This window comes from Rhincodon typus, chromosome 31 (genome assembly GCF_021869965.1).
Source record: "Rhincodon typus isolate 14 chromosome 31, sRhiTyp1.1, whole genome shotgun sequence".
In the NCBI taxonomy this organism is placed as follows: Eukaryota; Metazoa; Chordata; class Chondrichthyes; order Orectolobiformes; family Rhincodontidae; genus Rhincodon; species Rhincodon typus.
In genome coordinates, this window is record NC_063362.1 from 16,217,381 (window position 1) to 16,236,551 (window position 19,171).

Genomic DNA, 19,171 nt, shown 5'->3' on the forward strand with positions numbered 1-19,171 from the left:
GCTCCTATGATGCTGCTTGGCCTGCTGTGTTCATCCAGCCCTGCACCTTGATGTCTCGGATTCTCCAGCATCTGCAGTTCCTACTATCTCTGATACAAATTGCCCATCAAGCTGAGTTTGAATATGTTAATGATGAGGCAGAGTAGCAGCCAAGAAGGAAAGAAGAGAAAGCAATCCTGCACCCTGTCCCATATACACAAAGATTTCAGGTTGAGAATCAATTTGTTTAGTCATAGATACCCACAGCAAAAACACATGTTCCTAAGGAGATACTCTTCTCGAATCAAGAGACTGTTGATGATTATTTTCAGCAAACAATTTTCTCGATGAAGAATAGAGATTCCATCAATCAGCAAAGAAAAACACACACTGACCTGACTGTTTTCAGCATATCTTTCAATTCTAATTGAGACAGGGTGCCAAAATGAGATGAGATCATGAACTGATTATCTATCACGTGGGTGGTCACACTTTTTGCAAAGAGAGGGCATGTGCACATTTCATTATCTTTCTGAAATTTGTTCACTTCCTCAGGGAGCCAGTGAACAAATTTCAGAAAGATAATGACTGTCTCTGCAGTAAACAAGGACATCTGTCCTTCCCAAACCGGACTCTCCCTGAAGGTTTCTTGTTCCTAGACCCGTCTGGCAGACCCACTGCCATAGCTCCAGGCCTTAGGCTACTTGCTGCTCCTCCAATCACAGGCTGTTACTCACCTACATCTGCTGTTGATAGGCTCACCAGTAAGGTTACAGCAGCACACAAAAAGGAGAAAAAGAACCTCTGATTGGAGGTTCAACTCCTTGCAAGTTCTTCCACTCCGTTGTATAGTATTTGAAACTTCCACTTCAAATAAATTATAAATAAAATTTAAAAATTCAAAAATAATAAACTTTCACTTAACATTTTTAACCCGGTCTATGATCTTGATAAGGTTATATAATTAGGAGAATGAAGAAAGCTAAATGAGCCGTAAATTTGTCTACTGGTAAAATAAATGTTGGGCCATACGAAATGTGCTGGCAGGCCCTAGGGTGGGCACCTTTAATCTACTAAGATTATGTAATCTATATAACCCCTACGGACAGCTTTCAAACTCTTAGATTAGCAGTTAGTCCTAGAAACTACAGACACAAATCATTTACCATTGGATCTGCTTGTAGTGAATTCTGTTGTGAAATTTACTTAAGTCAAATAAGCACAAGCTCCCCAAATCATTTACCATGTAATTACTTAAAATTCCAGTTATAGTGAAATTACATCAAAGCTATAGTGAAACCTCGCACAGCCAATGAAATTGGCAATTACTTCTAATAACTATTGTCTTCGTGATTCTGTAGTGCAAGTTGGGACCCTTAAACTTTGACATAATCAAACTAAAAGTACAGTGAGGCATCAGAAATATTTTCAGAACAGTATTTAAACATAATTCCTATAATTTTAACTTCCAGTGATAGTTTTCTAGAAGTTTCTGACACTGTTGTAGACAGCCTGGAATGGACCAGCTATTTACAAAAGTATTACTTACAAACCCACTTTGGGGAAAAAAAAAATTGACTTCATGGAAATTACAATAATCTTCAAAAACTAATTTGAAAGTTTCAACAAGTCTTGCAAAGTACCAACATATTCAAAATTATCCAAAACTAAAACACTGCTAATTATAGCACACAAAAATCAGACTTCAGGGAAGAAAGTGTAAAAACTCAAAAACTCAACTATTTCATATTATATTCAAGTTCCTAATTTCTAGCCCTTTTTCTTTTCTGTGGTAGCTATTTGCTAGCAAATCCTCTCTTCTTTTCTAAGTTGTTCTGCTGTTTCCCTTTTCCTCCCACATCTCATCCAAATGGCCATTATTACAATTCTAGTGTTTCATATCGACAACCCGTTCAACAGCAACGGCATCAAAATCTCAGACGGATACAATACTGAAATGTGCACTGCCAGTACAACTGCTGGATAGGCATAAGGAGTGAAAATCCTAGTCGACATACCTGCCCTTAAACGAGTTAGTAGTAAAGTCAACTATAGCATCATAAATATTGCTCCAGAGATTAGCTCGCTCAGTAATGATCAGGGATCAAATTTGTTGCCTTTCTTGTCGAGACAACTCAACTATTCATTTTTTAAAAAATTAGTTAAACTTACTGCAGAATCATAAACAACATTTCTTAATCCTCCGAGTACAGCAAGAGCTATTGTGCATCAATTAACAAAATTAATCAATTAGTAACATTGTAGCTTGATCTCATTTGACACAGTGTTTAAAAATATTTCAATGATGAACACCTTACTTCACAAAATGCTGTCAGGTGCAAAGGAAATCCAGTTCAAAAACACCTACACAGTGAGAGCTGTTGCATTGGTACAAATACAAACTAAACACAATATAGATGAACATGGAATAAATAGCACATGCAGTCTATAGCAAAGCACAAATGGAAGCAAGCTGTGTGATTGAGAAACATGCTGTCTGCATGAAGTACCTGTAAAACTGCAACTGACGTTTCGGACTCCCATATCGGGCACTTCAGATAGCACAACAAAAGAAAGAGAGTCCATATCATAATTCAAAGAGCAGACATTTGCAGAGCGCCAATAATATTTCTCTTATCTAAACATAGGAAAATAAGAGTACCATTTCATTTGATTAACTGAATATACAATTTTAGCAAAAGTCTTTTGCAAGGTGTATCTTTATGAATACTTCTGCTTCACCAGTGTTTTTCTCTGAAGTCATCAAAGGTTTTCCCCAAGTACGGAAAAGCCACATTTAGCTACAATTTAGTGTTCTCACAGAATATGGGAAAAGAAGAAATTTCTTAATAAATTTGAAGAATTGAATACAAACAAAATGGCTTGACTGGCTATAAGCATTAACAGAATTTTAGGGGGAGGGATTGGAGACACATTAATAAAATTTAATCCCAAATCAAAATGGGATTCTAAGAAATTAATTAAAGAAATTGAATTTAAATAATGTGTTTCACCATCTCGGAATATTCCAAAGCACGTTACATGTAATGAAGTATATCTGAATTGAAGTCACAGCTGCAATGTAAGAAACACTGCAACCAATTTGCACACAGCAAGCTCCTACAAACAACAATGACAAAATAATCTGTTTTATGTTAATTGATGTTAATCTTTGCACATACTTGACCTAAATGGTTACATTGTACTCACAGATGTGAAACACTGTAGGTCCCAGATTTATGGATACAATTTAGGACATTACACAGAGGAAATTATGAAAAACATTACTGTATTTCACTGCTATAAATAAACATCACCCTCATAACATATAAATTAGTGAACTATAAACAGATATACAAATATACATTAATGTGTATATTAATTTTTTTTTAATGTGAAATGCATACCAATTTGCATATTGTATCAATCCACCATTATAGACAAAATACTTCATGAAGAACAATGCAACAATCAATTAGAAAGCTAACTAATTCATTCACAAACTTTGGGTTTTGCAGCTACATGTGATAATAAAAAAAATTCTCATGTTAACCCAGAACCCAACTGGGGAGAAAAATACAAATTTAAATCAAATTTCCACTGAAGAAAAATAAAAGTTACACAGAAATAATTACAGATATAACACACTGAGCCATTTGTAAATTTGGACAGAAATATTCCCAATCTCTAGTCTTGTTATGCCTGGCAAAAATCAGAGATAAGGCAAATAAAATATAAAGTTACACAAATATCAATTATATCTGCTGAATAAAAATAAGTAGAACCCAAAAAAGTAAACAAAAATCATCATTACTAGCATCTGGGGATATATGTTTAAAACATTTTTTACTTTTTAAAAAGTGCATAACCAGTTTTGCAATGTCACAAATAATTTGATGCTCATTGTTCAAAGAAAATTATCATGAAATAAAAGAGACACATTCTATTGATATTAAATTATAATATCATTTAAACTACTGGGAAGATATGATTTATTGTCATAGTGGTAAATAGCAATGGTAAACAACTTTAAAACAGGACGTGACCATAAAATAACACTGCAGGTACAAGGTGCCAGGATTGCAGTTAGTTAAAACCCATTCCAATGTATAAGATGGATACAGCTGTCATCACAACATAGCTAATTTTTAAGGTATAACTGCACATTTAAGAAATAATTGCTCCTCAAAACAAACATTGGAAATTGAAGGAGAAACCAAAGATTTTTCAACAGTCAAGATATTTTTTGATTCAAAGTTTTCTGTGAAGTTTATATACTTTGCAGCTGTTGTAAAACCATATTTTTAAACACCAGAGCAAATTCAGCAATATTTTCCATTTCTAACTGATCATAAATTGATCACTGTTTGTGAATTTTGTTTTTGTTTCACGAATATTATCCTACAATGAGGAAAAAATAGCTTAGTCTCTCTCTAAAGTGGTAACCTTAAACCATGCTGCTCTTAATTCATGCTTAGAAATTGCACAGTCAAGAAATTGGAATATTAGACATTGGCCAATGTCAAACTCCACATCTTGTCCTGGAAGAGTTTTTTTTGCTGAGAATGTCTGTGAGGCAATGAAGCATTTATCAGTAACTGTGTGTCATTGATCTAACCACCCTACACTGGGTGGGAACGCAAGTCTCAGGCTCACATCAGAAGGATCCTCAAATTTGCAAAGCAGGATAAGACAAGACTGAAATGCAAAGCAGTTGAACCTATACAGCAATCATATTGGCAATGAGGTATCCTCCTTTACTTAGGAAGGTGAGGAGACCAAATGCAGACACTTAAATTTGTAACACATATAAAACTACCAACATAGATAAAACAAAAATCAATAAAACTTAAACTTAATATCAATAATAAATGCATTTCTGATATAATTCCTTTAAGCTTAAACACTTTAATTATTTCTAACAAGATTAGATATTTTATTGCATTATCTTTAGCTGAGTAACTTTCTGTAAAACTACAGGTGTTTCTACAACAAAACATTTTAATCTACTTTAAAATTCTGTTGAATTTAGAGAGAACTTACAATGAGGGAATACTGAAACACATTACAATAGATTCCTGAGTAATGAATATTCAAAAGGCCCCAAAAGAATGTTGGTAGGACTACTTCTATAGAAGAATACTAACCGGTTCCTCCCAACTAAATGAAAATGTACAATAAATACAGAAGTCTGTCAGCACAAAATTGTTTTGGAATCGCAACTTAGGATGTTCCTTCCTATTCCACATACTATTCTTCTGCCTGATGAGGCAGACAGTCATCTGTGGGATGTAATGTAAAACTACCATTATGCAGGTTGACAAGAGAAAGAGTTATTTGCCTTGCTTTTTCGTTCCTCCCTGTTAGAATGAAACAAGCTTCCATTGTCAACAACACTTCCTCTGAAGGCCCAGGTAATAGACTTGACATATTTGAAATTACATTCATGAAAGTACTTTATATCAATCAGTTGGGTACCAAAAATGTAGCAAACCAGTACCATAGATATAGATTTTGAGTATTCCGTCATAGTTAGATATTGTATTTTTATGAATAAGTTCTGTCAGAAATCTTTATTACAAGATTGGCAGTACACTGGGTCACAGGAAAAGCAAAATGAAATTACATAAATATATTTCCAAAAAGTAGTGTGCATATTTCACAACTTTTATTTATACACATATTACACAATTTATGTTTAGCACAAATTATGTGCAATATTATAAAATTCTGATCATAACATTGAAAAATTAAAGACTACGAATCACTTAACACACCCTCAGTAATTTACAAAAGCAAAAATTTCTCCAAGCAGGCTCCTGAAGTAGAGGTAGAAATTTGCAGTACACATCAGCCCCTTGTGGGCTGCAAGAGAAAGTGCACCAGGAACAAGGGATAGCTATGACATCTATCATCTATAGGCCCAATAATTACTACCACATCCAGCTCAATTGATCAAGTCAACAGTTACAGAAACATTTTCAGGCTAAATTAAAATTAACAGCAATTCAATTGAGCGAAACTGGTTACTAATTGTAGTCTAAATCAACCAGCTTTCCACTTGTGTACTCTCAAATTAAACAACTCTACCTCCTTGCACGAATGGTTGAAAGTACGATGTACTACGTCTTACTTCAAATCATCCTCTCATAGATTCAGATGTTTTCAGGTTTTTAAAACCCAAAGTTGCTATTTCCAATTTTTTTTTTTTTTTACTTTCTTCTTTCCGTTTTGTTGGCATCATATACAAAGGCATTAGCTCTTCATTCAGGTTTATTAATTAAAACGACTTCACAATGCTCGCCTGCGCTCAGCTGGAGCACCTGCTCTGATCCTACACATTTGGCGGCGTTCCACTCAAATGGAGCTTAATAAAGATAAGCACTTAAAACTACAAAATTAACTGCATAAGCATGACAAATTGGCACCAATTGGCTGATGCATGCTGAAAACAAATCAGATTTCTTTTGGAGAATAATGGAACAGTAAATCAAACTCAATCTAGAACTTTGCCCCCTCCAGATTGATTTGAACATTTTTCTTACCAATCTCTTGAATTCCATAGTAAATAAAGTCAAATTCATTCAAAATATGGCCATCAGGGTTATATTCCACTCTTTGTCCCATTCTCCTATCAAAACTGTTCTTGTCAATCTCCAGTGCTCCTTCATTGTCAAAGTATTTAAGTGAAAGTGAGAATTTTTCATTACAATCCCTTCACCACCTTCCCTTTGTCTGCTTTTGTGACCTCTTACTGCCTTTTCCTTTTGGTTGTAGCCTTTGCTCAGTGGTAGCCCTCCTACCCGAGCTAAAAGGAACACAGGACCAAGTGTAGATCATTCAGTGCCCAAAGCTTGCTCCATCATTCAATGAACTCATGACTGAGCTGTATTACAATTTCATCTACCATCTTGGTTGGTCACGTGTTCAAGCCTCAATCCAGTACTTGATTATGTCATTCAGGCTGACACTTCACTATAAAATTGATACAATGTTTTGCATTAGAGGAGATATCTTTCAGTACAACACCAATGCATCAGAACTAGGTTAAGTGCCTAGAAAACAGCTTTAACCTGTGATCTTCACTGAGCCACATTTTTGGCCCAGCACTGTGAACTGATTCTTTGACCACTAAGGCTTCATAGAAACAAAGAAGATAGCAGCAGGAGGCGGCCATTCGGCCCGAGCCTGTTCCACCATTCTTCACAATCATGGCTGATCATCCAACTCAATAGCCTAATCCTGCCTTCTCCCCATAACCTTTGATCCCATTCACCCCAAGTGGTATACCTAGTCGCCTCTTGAATACATTCAATGTTTTGGCATAAACTACTTCCTGTGGTAATGAATTCCACAGGCTCACCACTCTTTGGGTGAAGAAATGTCTCCTCATCCCGTCCTAAATCGTCTACCCCGAATCCTCATTCTGTGACCCCTGGTTCTGGACACATACACTTCCCTGCATCTACTCTGTCCAGTCCTGTTAAAATTTTATAAGTCTCTATGAGATCCCCCCTCAATCATCTGACCTCGACATGCTCTACAATTCTTCACCTGAACTCTTCTACCTTTCCTTCTCCTCATTTTAAGATCTTAAACCAAGATTTTGACCACTTGTTTCTAAAACTGCAACCTTTGATGCAGCAGCACTTTTTGTCTTAACCCCTGAAAGGTTTTAGGATATTTATCCGCATACTATATACAGCAAACTTTGTTTTAACCGGCACCTTATGAACCAGCACTCGTGATAAACCGACAAAAATTATATACCTGAAATACCAGAAGTTTAGTTTATTATCACAATATCCATGTAGTCAGTTGAGGGTGTGAATGAGAAGGCTCTCTGCTGCTAAGTTGAGTTATTGAAGTGGTTTATGCTGCGAATTAAGTATATTACTGATGTTTATACTCCACACGTTACATTTCTATTATTTAGTGTGTGGCTTTACATTGATTATGTGGACCTCATGATCAGCTGGAGTATTTGATCAACTGGCACGCTCCTGGTCCCAACGGTGCCGGTTAATACAAAGTTTGCTCAATGCACAAGTGCCTCATTTATAACTTTGACATCACTAAATGATGCCTGGAATGACTGCAGCCTATTTATAATTCACTTATGAGTTCACATGCCTCACCTGTAAATCATGCCCGGAGAGCCTGTCTGTCTTAGGGAAAGTCGAGCTGGAGAGTCCGTGGTTGATTCTGGATACATCAGGTCAGCAGCTTCAGTCAAAGGTATGGTATTGTCTCACACTGTCACTTGCAAAACCTGCAGCAACAGAAAACCAGAGACAGAGACAAAGACATTAGGAACTACATTTTCAGACAAAAGCTCATTACTTGATTGCACTTGGTGGGTTTTTTTTTCATTCACAGGATGAGGATGTCACTGGCTGGGCCAACATTTATTGCCCATCCCTAATTGCCCAGAGGGCAGTTGAGAGTCAACCACATTGCTGTGGGTCTGGAATCACATGTAGGCCAGACCAGGTAAGGATGGCAGTTTCCTTCCCTAAAGGACATTAGTCAACCATATGGGTTTTTACAACAATCAACAATAGACTCATGAACAAAAACAAAGTTGCTGGTAAAGCTCAGCAGGTCTGGCAGCATCTGTGAAGGAGAAAACAGAGTTAACGTTTCGGGTCTGGTGACCCTTCCTCAGAACTGATAGTGGCTGGGAAAACGTCAGTTTATATGCAGAAAATAGGGAGGTGGGTGGAGTAGGGAGTAAACGATAGGATAGAGCCCGAAGAGAGAGAAAGACAGTTGGACAGACAAAGGAGTTGCTAACGATCAGGCTGGGAGGGTGAATAGTTGTTAATGGGGACTGTTAGTGACTAACAACAGGGGGTGTGTAATGGCAGGCTATGTGGGGTGGGGGGCTGGGACATGGGAGAGTTTAGGCCCTAAAATTATTGAACTCAATATTGAGTCCAGAGGGTTGTAGGGTCCCCAAGCGGAAGATGAGGTGTTGTTCTTCCAGCTTGCATTGGGCTTCACTGGAACATTGTAGCAAGTGTTGCTTCACCTGGAAGTATGTTTGGGCTCTTGGATACTGGGGAGGGAGGAGGTAAATGGGCAGGTGTTGCACTTTTGCCGGCAACAGATCATCAGACGCCATTTCCGCCTCCTCCAGCAAGATGCCACCACGAGACACATATTCCCCTCCCCTCCCTTGTCCGCCTTCCACAGGGGCCGTTCCCTCCGGGACACCCTGGTCCATACATCCTTCACCCCCAACACCTCCCCACAGCCCTAGGGCACCTTCCCCTGTAACCAGCGAAGGTGCAACACCTGCCCATTTACCTCCTCCCTCCCCAGTATCCAAGGGCCCAAACATACATTCCAGGTGAAGCAACACTTCACCTGCACTTCCCAGAATCTAGTCTACTGCATTCGCTGCTCACAATGTGGTCTCCTCTACATTGGGGAAACGAAGCGTAGACTTGGCGACTGCTTTGCAGAACATCTACGTTCTCCTCGCAAAAAAGACCCTGAACTACCCACTGCCTGCCACTTCAAAGCACCACCCTGCACCCTGGCCAACACCTCTGTCTGTGGCTTGCTACAGTGTTCCAGTGAAGCCCAACGCAAGCTGGAAGAACAACACCTCATTTTCCGCTTGGGGACCCGACAGCCCTCCAGACTCAACATTGAGTTCAATAATTTTAGGGCCTAAACTCTCCCATGTCCCAGCCCCACCACCCCACACACCAGGCTTTGTTACCACATAGCCTGCCATTACACACTCCCTGTTGTTAGTCACTAACAGTCCCCATAAACAACTATTCACCCTCCCAGCCTGATTGTTAGCAACTCCTTTGTCTGTCCAACTGTCTTTCTCTTTCTTCGGGCTCTATCCTATCATTTACTCCCTACTCCACCCACCTCCCTATTTTCTGCATATAAACTGACGTTTTCCCAGCTACTATCAGTTCTGAGGAAGGGTCACCAGACCCAAAATGTTAACTCTGTTTTCTCCTTCACAGATGCTGCCAGACCTGCTGAGCTTTTCCAGCAACTTTGTTTTTGTTCCTGATTTACAGCATCCGCAGTTTTTTTGGTTTTTAACAATAGACTCATGTTCATCGCTAGATTCTTAATTCCAGATATTTATTGAATTCAAATTCTATCATCTGCTGTGGCAGGATTTGACCTCAGGTCCCCAGAACATTATCTGGATCTCTGAATTAACAGTCCAGCAATAATACCATTAGGCCATTGCCTCCCCTAATTAATGAAGATGGATATTAATGTAGATAGTAGGCAATGCATTTATCCAAAAGAATTTGACAATGCAGAGCTCTTGTGGAAATGAAATCTCATCTTCACAAGGACAACATCTTGTGTGTTTGTGTGGTACAATCAACATACTAAATGGGATAGATTCAGAATGGGCCTAGCAGTTCAAAGCTGAGCATTCATGAGGTATTGTAGTCCATCAGTAGCATCAACAGTCCAACACAATCTGAATAAAACCTCAGGCCTGTCCCTCAATTTAATATTACCATCAACATTGGTTGACTTGGAAGTGTAAGATGCTGCTCTTGGCGTGCTTTCAGGCAAGTCTAAAGGGCAAAGCTAAAACAGAAGACTATATTCAAGCTAAACAACAGAAGCAATCTGTTAAAACAGAGCAGATAATCCCACAACCAACAAATTAAACCCAGTCATGAATGCCAGTGGTCAATAGAACTAATTGAAGGAGGTGGTTTTATATAATTCCATCCTCAATAGTGGTGTAGCCTAGCATGCAAGTGCAAAAGATAAGCTGTAGCATTCACAATCACTTTCAGTCAGAAACGCCAAGTGGATGATCCATTTCAGACTTGACCGGTGGCCAGCTGCACACCCAGCATAACAGCTGCTATTCAGCCAATTTTGTTCACTCTTTATGATATTAAAAACCAATTAAGCTGGGGTCTGACAACATCTTGGCTGTAATGCTCCAAAACTATCAACACTTCTAGCCAAGGTGATCCAGCTCTAACAATATTACACTTGACCAAAATGGAAACATAGGACTTGAGAGCAGGAATAGGCCATTCAGGCCTTTGAGCCATTTCACTATTTATTAAGAAAATCACAAATTATCCAAGTATGTCTGGTCCACTAAAAGCAGAATAAATCCAATCCAGCCAATAATCATCACATCTGTCTACACTCAATGAAGAAACACTTACTTGAAATTAACTTGCCTACATATGGTCAGTTTGGATTCTTGCCAAGATGTGTGACTCCAAACCTTATTACAGCTTTGTTGCAAACATGACGAAAAGCTGAGTTCTGGAGGTGAAGAAAGAATGATTGCCTTTGATATTACAGCAGCAACTATCTGAGCATGACATCAAGGAAGTCTAATAAAATTGAAGTAAATGGGGAAGCTCTCCACGGGCTTGTCATATCCCAAAAGGTGGTTTTGCTCTTTAGCTCATTAATGTCAGTTCAATGCTGCTGGAATTACTCATTAGGGTAGTGTTCCAGGCCCAACTGTCTTCAGCCACTTCAACACTGACCTTAGAAGATCAGAAGTAAGAATGTTTGCTGATGAATGCATTGTTCAATTCTATTTGCAATTAGTCAGATACTGTGCAGCAAGATCTGGGCAACGTTCAGTCTTAGGCTGCTGAGAAGTGACAACATTTGCACCACAAGTGTAAGCAAAGATTCAGCACCTTCAGTACTGAATCACATCTTGCAGGATTCAGCAACATTATTCTAGACTTCCTCACCAAAACACTAACAGTCATCATTGGCCAGAAACTTATCTGAGGCAGCCAAATAAGCACGGCAGCAAGAATAGCATGTCAAAGGTTGGAAATTTTGTGATGAGGAACTCATTTCAATGACTTCCAAAGCCCGTCTATCACCTACTAGGCACACGCAAGATGTTCACCACCATTGAGAACAAAACAATCCACTTGACTGGAACACTGAACCATCTACCGTAAGCATTCACTCAACACCTGCATACGGTGGCAGTGTGCACCATCTACAAGCTGCACTGCAGCAACTTGCCAAAAGCTTCCTGCAGCCACTCCTTTCAAATCCACAACTACCCAAGATCAAGAGAAGCAATGCACTGGATCACCACCACACGCAAGTTTTCCAAGCCACACATATATTGGATATATGTGCCATTCCAGTATTGCTGGGCCGAAGTCATGGAACTCCCAAGTGGACATATCTACATCACATGAACTGCAGCAGTTCAAGGTAGCTACTCACCACCATATTCTCAAGGCAAATACTGAAAGTCAGTAATGCTGCCTCTTCCACCCAACTCCCATGAACAACTAAAGTACAATTTTGAATAAGAACACAATCTGGCTATGCCTTCATAGCCAAATACACAGGGTAAATATTTAAGTGTTAAATTAGCATTAAAGATACATGTAGGTACCTGTAATATCTACATTTTCAGGACAGTCAGATTATTTTGGATCATAATTGTTGTAGATTGACACAAGGCAGAAATGGAAAACAATTAGTTTACCACTGTTCATATAGTTTACTACTGTCTAAAGGTGGCTGACGGAAATGAAAGTTTTTTTTATGTGGAAGTGGGTAAAAGACATGGTGGTCCTTTGCCCACTCCCACATCCCTGGCCCGGTCATCACACAGACTGCTTTCATCATAGCCAACCCATTTTCACCTTCTAATGGTCCGTATTATCATCTTTTCTTCCTGGCTCACCATTATGCATCCCTTTGTCTGCCTAACTGCTGTTTTTTCTCTCTCTCTCCATCTCTGAACTCCATTTCCAGGTATCTCATACTCCTTTTCTCCCCCACACTGTCTTCAGCATCTGTATCACATTCTCCTCGCTACTGTTAGTTCTGAGGAAGGGTCACTGGAGCCAAAACATTAATTCTGCTTTCTTTCCACATATGCTACTAGACCTGCCGAGTTACTCCAGCAATTTCTGTTCTTGTTCAGATATATTCTGTTGGTCAGCCTGCCAAAGCAACTTCAATGCTTTCATTTTTCTTGTTGAATAATTTTTAACTGAATTATACTGATCTCATGTATAATCTGTTCCACCTTTTAAAATAAATGAGACAATATTCCAATGTCTTACAAAGAATTTTCAAAGACAAAAACACAATTACTGTCTCTTACTAATGACCACCAGAAAGAATGAGCGCCCTTCAATTGCTAGTAACATAGGGAAATACAGAGCAATCATCCAAAGTCAACAGTTTCATCCAATAAAAGAAACATGAGCATCACACTGCAGCTTTCAAAATGGAAATTACATTTCTTTCAATAGGGAATCTGAGCAATAATTTGCATTTACATAGTGTCTTTAAGGGAGTATTATATATAGCACCGCAATTTTCACTTCACTCTTCTCCATGTTTTATTGTTTGGTATCAGTTCATCCCTTTGCCTTTTCAAAACCTATCCAACTGGAGCAAGTTCATTTGACTTCTAGACTAACTATCAATTTCCAGCTACTTTCTAATTAACCAGCTTAGAGATGTTATTACACACCTCTGGAGTACATGAGATAAGAAGTCCAGCAAGACTGATCTCAATGCTGGTAGCATTGCACTGTAACTTCTAGACATTTTCTAATCAACCTGTTCAGATAGAAGAACATAAGAACCAGGAGCAAGAGTAGGCCACCTGCCCCTTTGAGCCTGCTCTGTCATTCAATAAGATCATGGCTGATCTTCTCATGGCGTCAGTGCCAACTTCCCACCCTCTCACCATAACCCTTAGTTCCTTTACTATTCAAAAAATTATTTATCTTAGCTTTAAAAACGCTCAATGAGGGAGCCTCAACTACTTCACTGGGCAGGGAATTCTACAGACTCACAACCTTTTGGGAGAAAAAGTTCCTCCTCAATTCAATATTAGATTCCCTTAATTTTGAGGCTATGCCCTCTTGTTCTAGTTTCACCTGCCAGTGGAAACACCCTCCCTGCTTCTATCTTATCTATCCCCTTCATAATTTTATACGTTTCTATAAAGATACCCCTTCATTCTTCGAAATTCTAATCAATATAATCGTAGTCTATTCAGCCTCTCTTCATAAGACAACCCTCTCAACTCTGGAATCTTCTGCACCCCCTCCAGTGCCAGTACATCCTTTCTCAAGTAAGGAGACCAAAACTGCATGCAGTATCCCAGGTGTGGCCTCACCAGCACCCTACACAGCTGCAACATAACATCCTTGCTTTTAAACTTAATCCCTCTAGCAATGGACAAAATTCCATTTGCCTTCTTAATTACCTGTTGTACCTGCAAACCAACCTTCTACAACTCATGCACAAGTACACCCAGGTCCCTCTGCACAGCAGCATGCTGCAATTTTTTACCGTTCAAGTAAAAGTCCCTTTTACTGTTATTCCGACCAAAATGGACGACTTCACATTTATCAATATTGAATTCCATCTGCCAGACCTTTGCCCACTCACTTAAACTATCTATATCCCTCTGCAAACCTTCAGAGTCCTCTGCACACTTTGCTCTACCATTCATCTTAGTGTCATCTGCAAATTTTGATGCACTACACATGGTCCCCGACTCCAAATCATCAATGCAAATTGTAAACAATCGTGGTCCCAACACTGATCCCTGAGGCACATCACCAGTCACTATTCACCAGAAAATGACTCATTTATTCCACTCTTTGCTTCCTGTTAGTTAACCAATCCTCAATCCATGCTAATACATGCCTGAAATACCATGCACCTTTACCTTATGCAGAAGCCTTTTGAGCGGCACCTTGTCGAATGCCTTTTGAAAATCCAGATACACCACATCTACTGGGTCCCCATTGTCCACCGCGCTCGTGATATCTTCATAGAATTCCAGCAAATTAGTCAAGCATGACCTGTCTTTCATGAATCCACGCTGCGCCCGCCCAACGGGACAATTTCTATCTAGATATCTTGCTATTTCTTCCTTGATGATAGATTCAAGCATTTTCCCCACTGCAGCAGTTAAGCTATTTGTCGTCTACATCCTTTTTTGAACAGTGACATCACATTGGCTGTTTTCCAATCTGCTGGAACTGCCAGAGTCCAGCGAATTTTGGAAAATTACGACGAGTGCATTTGCTATTACTCCCGCCATCTTTTAGTACCCTGGGATGCATTCCATCAGGGCCAGGAGACTTGTCTACTTTTAGCTCCATTAGTTTGCCCAACACTACCTCTCTCATGATAATGATCGTGTTTAGGTCCTCACCTACCTTAGTCTCTTTGTCACTAATTATTGGCAAGTTATTCGTGTCCTCCACTGTGAAGACCAACACAAAATACCTGTTCAATGCCTCAGCTATTTCCTCATTTCCCGTTATTAAATCCTCCTTCTCATCCTCTAAAGGACCAATGTTTACCTTAGCCACTCTTTCTCAATTTGTATATTTATAGAATCTTTTGCTATCTGTCTTTACATTCTGAGCTAGTTAAATCTCATAATTTATCTTCTCTTTACATTTTTTTTGTGGCTTTCTGTTGACCTTTAAAGTTTTTCCAAACTTCTATTTTCCCACTAGTCTTTGCCATTTTGTATGCCTTATCTTTCAATTTGATAGCCTCCTTTATTTCCTGAGGCATTCATGGCTGATTACCCCAATAGCCCTTCCTTTTCACTGGTATATACTTTTGCCAAGCTCTTTGAAAAATTGCTTTGAAAGTCCTCCACTGTTCCTCAACTGTCCCACCATTGAGTCTTTGCTTCCAGTCTACTTTAGCAAACTTCTCCCTCATCCTATAGCAGCCTTCTTTGTTTAAGCACAGGACCCTAGTATTGGATTTTATCTTCTCGCATTCCATCTGTATTCTAAATTCAACCATACTGTGATCGTTCCTTCCAAGAGGATAGGCAGGAAGGTAAGCAAAGTGGTGTTGCTCTGATATTTAAGGATGACATCAGGGCAGTTGTGAGAGATGAAATAAGGTCTAACTATGAGATCATTAATTATCCCTGTCTCGTTACACTGGACCAGATCTAGGATAGCTTCCTCACTCAATTGTTCCATTACATACTGTTCAAGAAACCCTATCGTGAACACATTCAATGAACTCCTCAAGGTTGCCTTGACTGACCTGGTTCAACATGTAGATTAAAATCCCCCACATAATTGCCATACCATTTTTACAGACATGAGTTATTTCCTTGTTTATTGCCTGTCCCAATACAATGTTATTATTTGGTGGCCTACAGACTATGCGTTTCAGTGACTTTTTCTTCTTAGAATTTCTAATTTCCACCCAAATGGATTTAACATTATTCTCCACAGAACCTATATCATCTATCACTACTGCCCTGATATCATCCTTAAATATCAGAGCAACACCACTTCCCTTACCTTCCTGTCTGTCCTTCCAAATAGTCTGATACCTCTGGATATTTAATTCCCAGTCGTAACCATGCCTCCGTAATGGCTACTAAATCATACTCATTCACGATAATTTGTGCCGTTAACTCATCTACCTTGTTTCGAATTCTACGAGCATTTAGGTAAAGTGCCTTTATGCTAGTTTTTATATCTTCTTTTCGAACTCTCTCATCTCCATTATTAATATCTCCTGAGTTCTCCTTCCTCTTAATTTCCTTCACAGTCTTTACTGTAGTTAAACCCTCCGGCATAAATGTTAACCTGTAACATGCTGTTACACATCTCTGGAGCATGTAGGACTTAAACACTACCACTTCACCATGGAGCCCAAAAACAATTTCCAAAGAAATGAGGCAAATACTTCCAGTTGGCTACAATTTAATCTGGACAAACATAATGGATCACATGATCTCTTGCTGTGCTGTCGAACCCCACATTTTACATATCAAAAGACAGAAAAGAAATCCCTTGCCTTGGAGAAAATGCTCTTATCTATAAAAGCTTAGTGTTATGAAACGATATGCTAAATCTAATACAAACCTGTAGCTCCAGAAGAATACTTCTACAACAGCTCTAAAAATATCTGATAATCTTATGGGTGGAATCTTATATGAGTCTGAGCGACATGGGCTATGCCAAGCTTTGTGGAGAATCTAACCAGAAGCCTGGCAGGGTCTGTCTTGACATCAGGTCATCTCACCACACCTTTTATGCTTTTGCCGTGCAGCAAAGTACAACCCGAAATGTTAACTTTGATTTCTCTTTACAGATGCAGCCAAACCTGCTGAGCTTTTCCAGCAACTTCTGTTTTTGAAAGTGAGTTTGTCACTGGGCAGGAATGATTTGCCAATTAAGGGGGTTACAGCATGTTAAACACCTTATTAACAGGCTAACTCACCACATTAATATTCAGCTTCCTACTTTACCAAACAAATTAGATAGAGAAATCTCAACATGGAATTCAGAACGGACACCTGATAACTTCAGCTTTTCGCTTGCTCCAAAGTACTTCCATGTCACTTAGGACATTCGGTATCTCACAGCATGATCATAGGCACCAACCACATGTACTTCAAGGAAGGGTGGAGGAAGGGAGAGACTGCAAGGTATTGGATGTTGAAAGGAGGAGGCTGCAAAAGGAAGGGAATGATGGTTCAAGGGCCAGGGAGAGAAGCAAGTTGTTGTGTGGGGGGCATGGAAGGGAGGACAGGGAATCTGCAAAGGTGGGGAGGAGATAAAAACAGTAAGTGGGATGGGGTTGAAGAGGAAAACCGCACAAGAGAGAGAATGTTTAAACCTGTCAACAGAGGAATACCCCACCAACTAGAAGACAGAAATCCCTGAGGTAATGAATTCCTTACAAAGAATATGGAATCTCTAGCTTGTGTCTTTTTTTTATTCATTCATAGGGTGCACGCCTCAGAAGTGGGGATGTTTGCTGACGATTGCACAATGTTCAGTACCATTTGTAACTCCTCAGACATTCAGATGCGGTTCCCTTGATGTTCTTCCACCTGCTAGGCTTCTTCCTAGCCAGGTTCCACATCTTGCTGCCCTTCCTGCTGCGAGTGGTTTCTGTTTGCAGCTCTGGGAGTTGCGGTTGATGGCAGCCGGTTCTGGCAAATTAGTTGGCTAGTTTGTGGCAGGAAATTAATCCTGTAATCTATTTGTTATTTTCCAAATGTTAATGTGTGCTACTCAAAGGCAGGAGGAGAGCTACCAGTTGTTTACAATTGACATGTGTATGACACCTGCTACTTGTTTTTAACATTAACCTGTTCATGTGTGTTATAATATTTATCTGGATCAGTAGGGCTTGAACCTGGGCCTTCTGACTCGGGCCATAGAAAGGGAGGGAACTAAATTAAAATGGAATTGGAGGTGAAAATAACGCACTCCAGTCTCCACATCGTCCACCTCACTCTAAAGGCTTCAATGGTGTTGATGGACACAGTGTGCTCCTTCTCCAAGGACACTCAGGCACGAAAGTAGTCATGGAGGATGGGCAGGCAGTTAGGAACAATGACTCCCTCTGCCCACTGCAGGGTTCTGTTCGTACAGATGGGGCATCGCTGAGCATCTTCCAACCCATACACTGTCAGTTTCAAGCACCACAGTTTTCAGGAGATGCCTGGCATGTTTGCAAGCTGGAGACACGCTGCCGCTCTGCCCTCCAACTACCGTGGTAATGTTTAGCCCAGCCACCCAACGTTACCCCAATTCTGGTAACCCCCATGGCCATGGCCCCTCCCTCTTGCCAGCCCTGGGTGTGGAGGTGTGGATTCCTGAGCAGCTCTCTAACAAGAGCCACTACTCCTGATGGTGTGTTGATACAACACAAATCGACCATTTTTTTGATCAGGTCCTGGTAAAAGACAGGGTCCTGAGGGAGACCTGAAAACCCTCATGGTCTATGAACAGGAGCTACATGTCAGACGTGGAGTCACACACCTGGTTGAACAAATCAGTTGCCAGGGCACACTGTCAGAGAGAAGGCTTGACAAAAGTATCGCTGCAGGGTCTGAAGATGGAAGGTCACCGCCTGGATACAGAGCCCTCCTTAACGGGGAAACACAGAACGTCTGCTGTGACTCAGTACATATTCTTGCCTCAGAAGAAGTGGACCAATATCTTCTGGAGTTTTGTGACAAAGCCTGGAGAAGGGGTCCAAAGAACCCGCTGGTACAACAGCATGGAGGCAACCAGCTGATTTATGACACAGCTCTGGAGTAGGTAGGACTTGCACCAAGAGCTTCCGGCTCAGAGGTGGACTAATTACATTTTTCATTTTATAAACTTTCTTTAAAAAACACAATGTTTTTGTTTCC

General features: G+C 39.8%; 1 protein-coding gene across 3 annotated transcripts in view; it reads right to left on the reverse strand.

Moving 5' to 3' along the window:
• The window catches only part of kcnab2a (potassium voltage-gated channel subfamily A regulatory beta subunit 2a), a 250,821-nt gene that overhangs the window by 163,185 nt on the left and 68,465 nt on the right, over window positions 1-19,171 (reverse strand). Inside the window, exons 2-3 of one of the 3 annotated variants that reach the window (XM_048614845.1) lie at window positions 8,118-8,251; window positions 2,490-2,531 (exon numbers count right to left, since the gene is read on the reverse strand). In XM_048614845.1, the coding sequence (XP_048470802.1) occupies window positions 2,490-2,531; window positions 8,118-8,194 (119 nt within the window). In that variant the 5' untranslated portion in view covers window positions 8,195-8,251. Of the gene's footprint in view, window positions 1-2,489; window positions 2,532-8,117; window positions 8,252-19,171 lie in introns of those variants that run through there. The other 2 variants (XM_048614846.1, XM_048614847.1) reach the window with 2 other exon arrangements.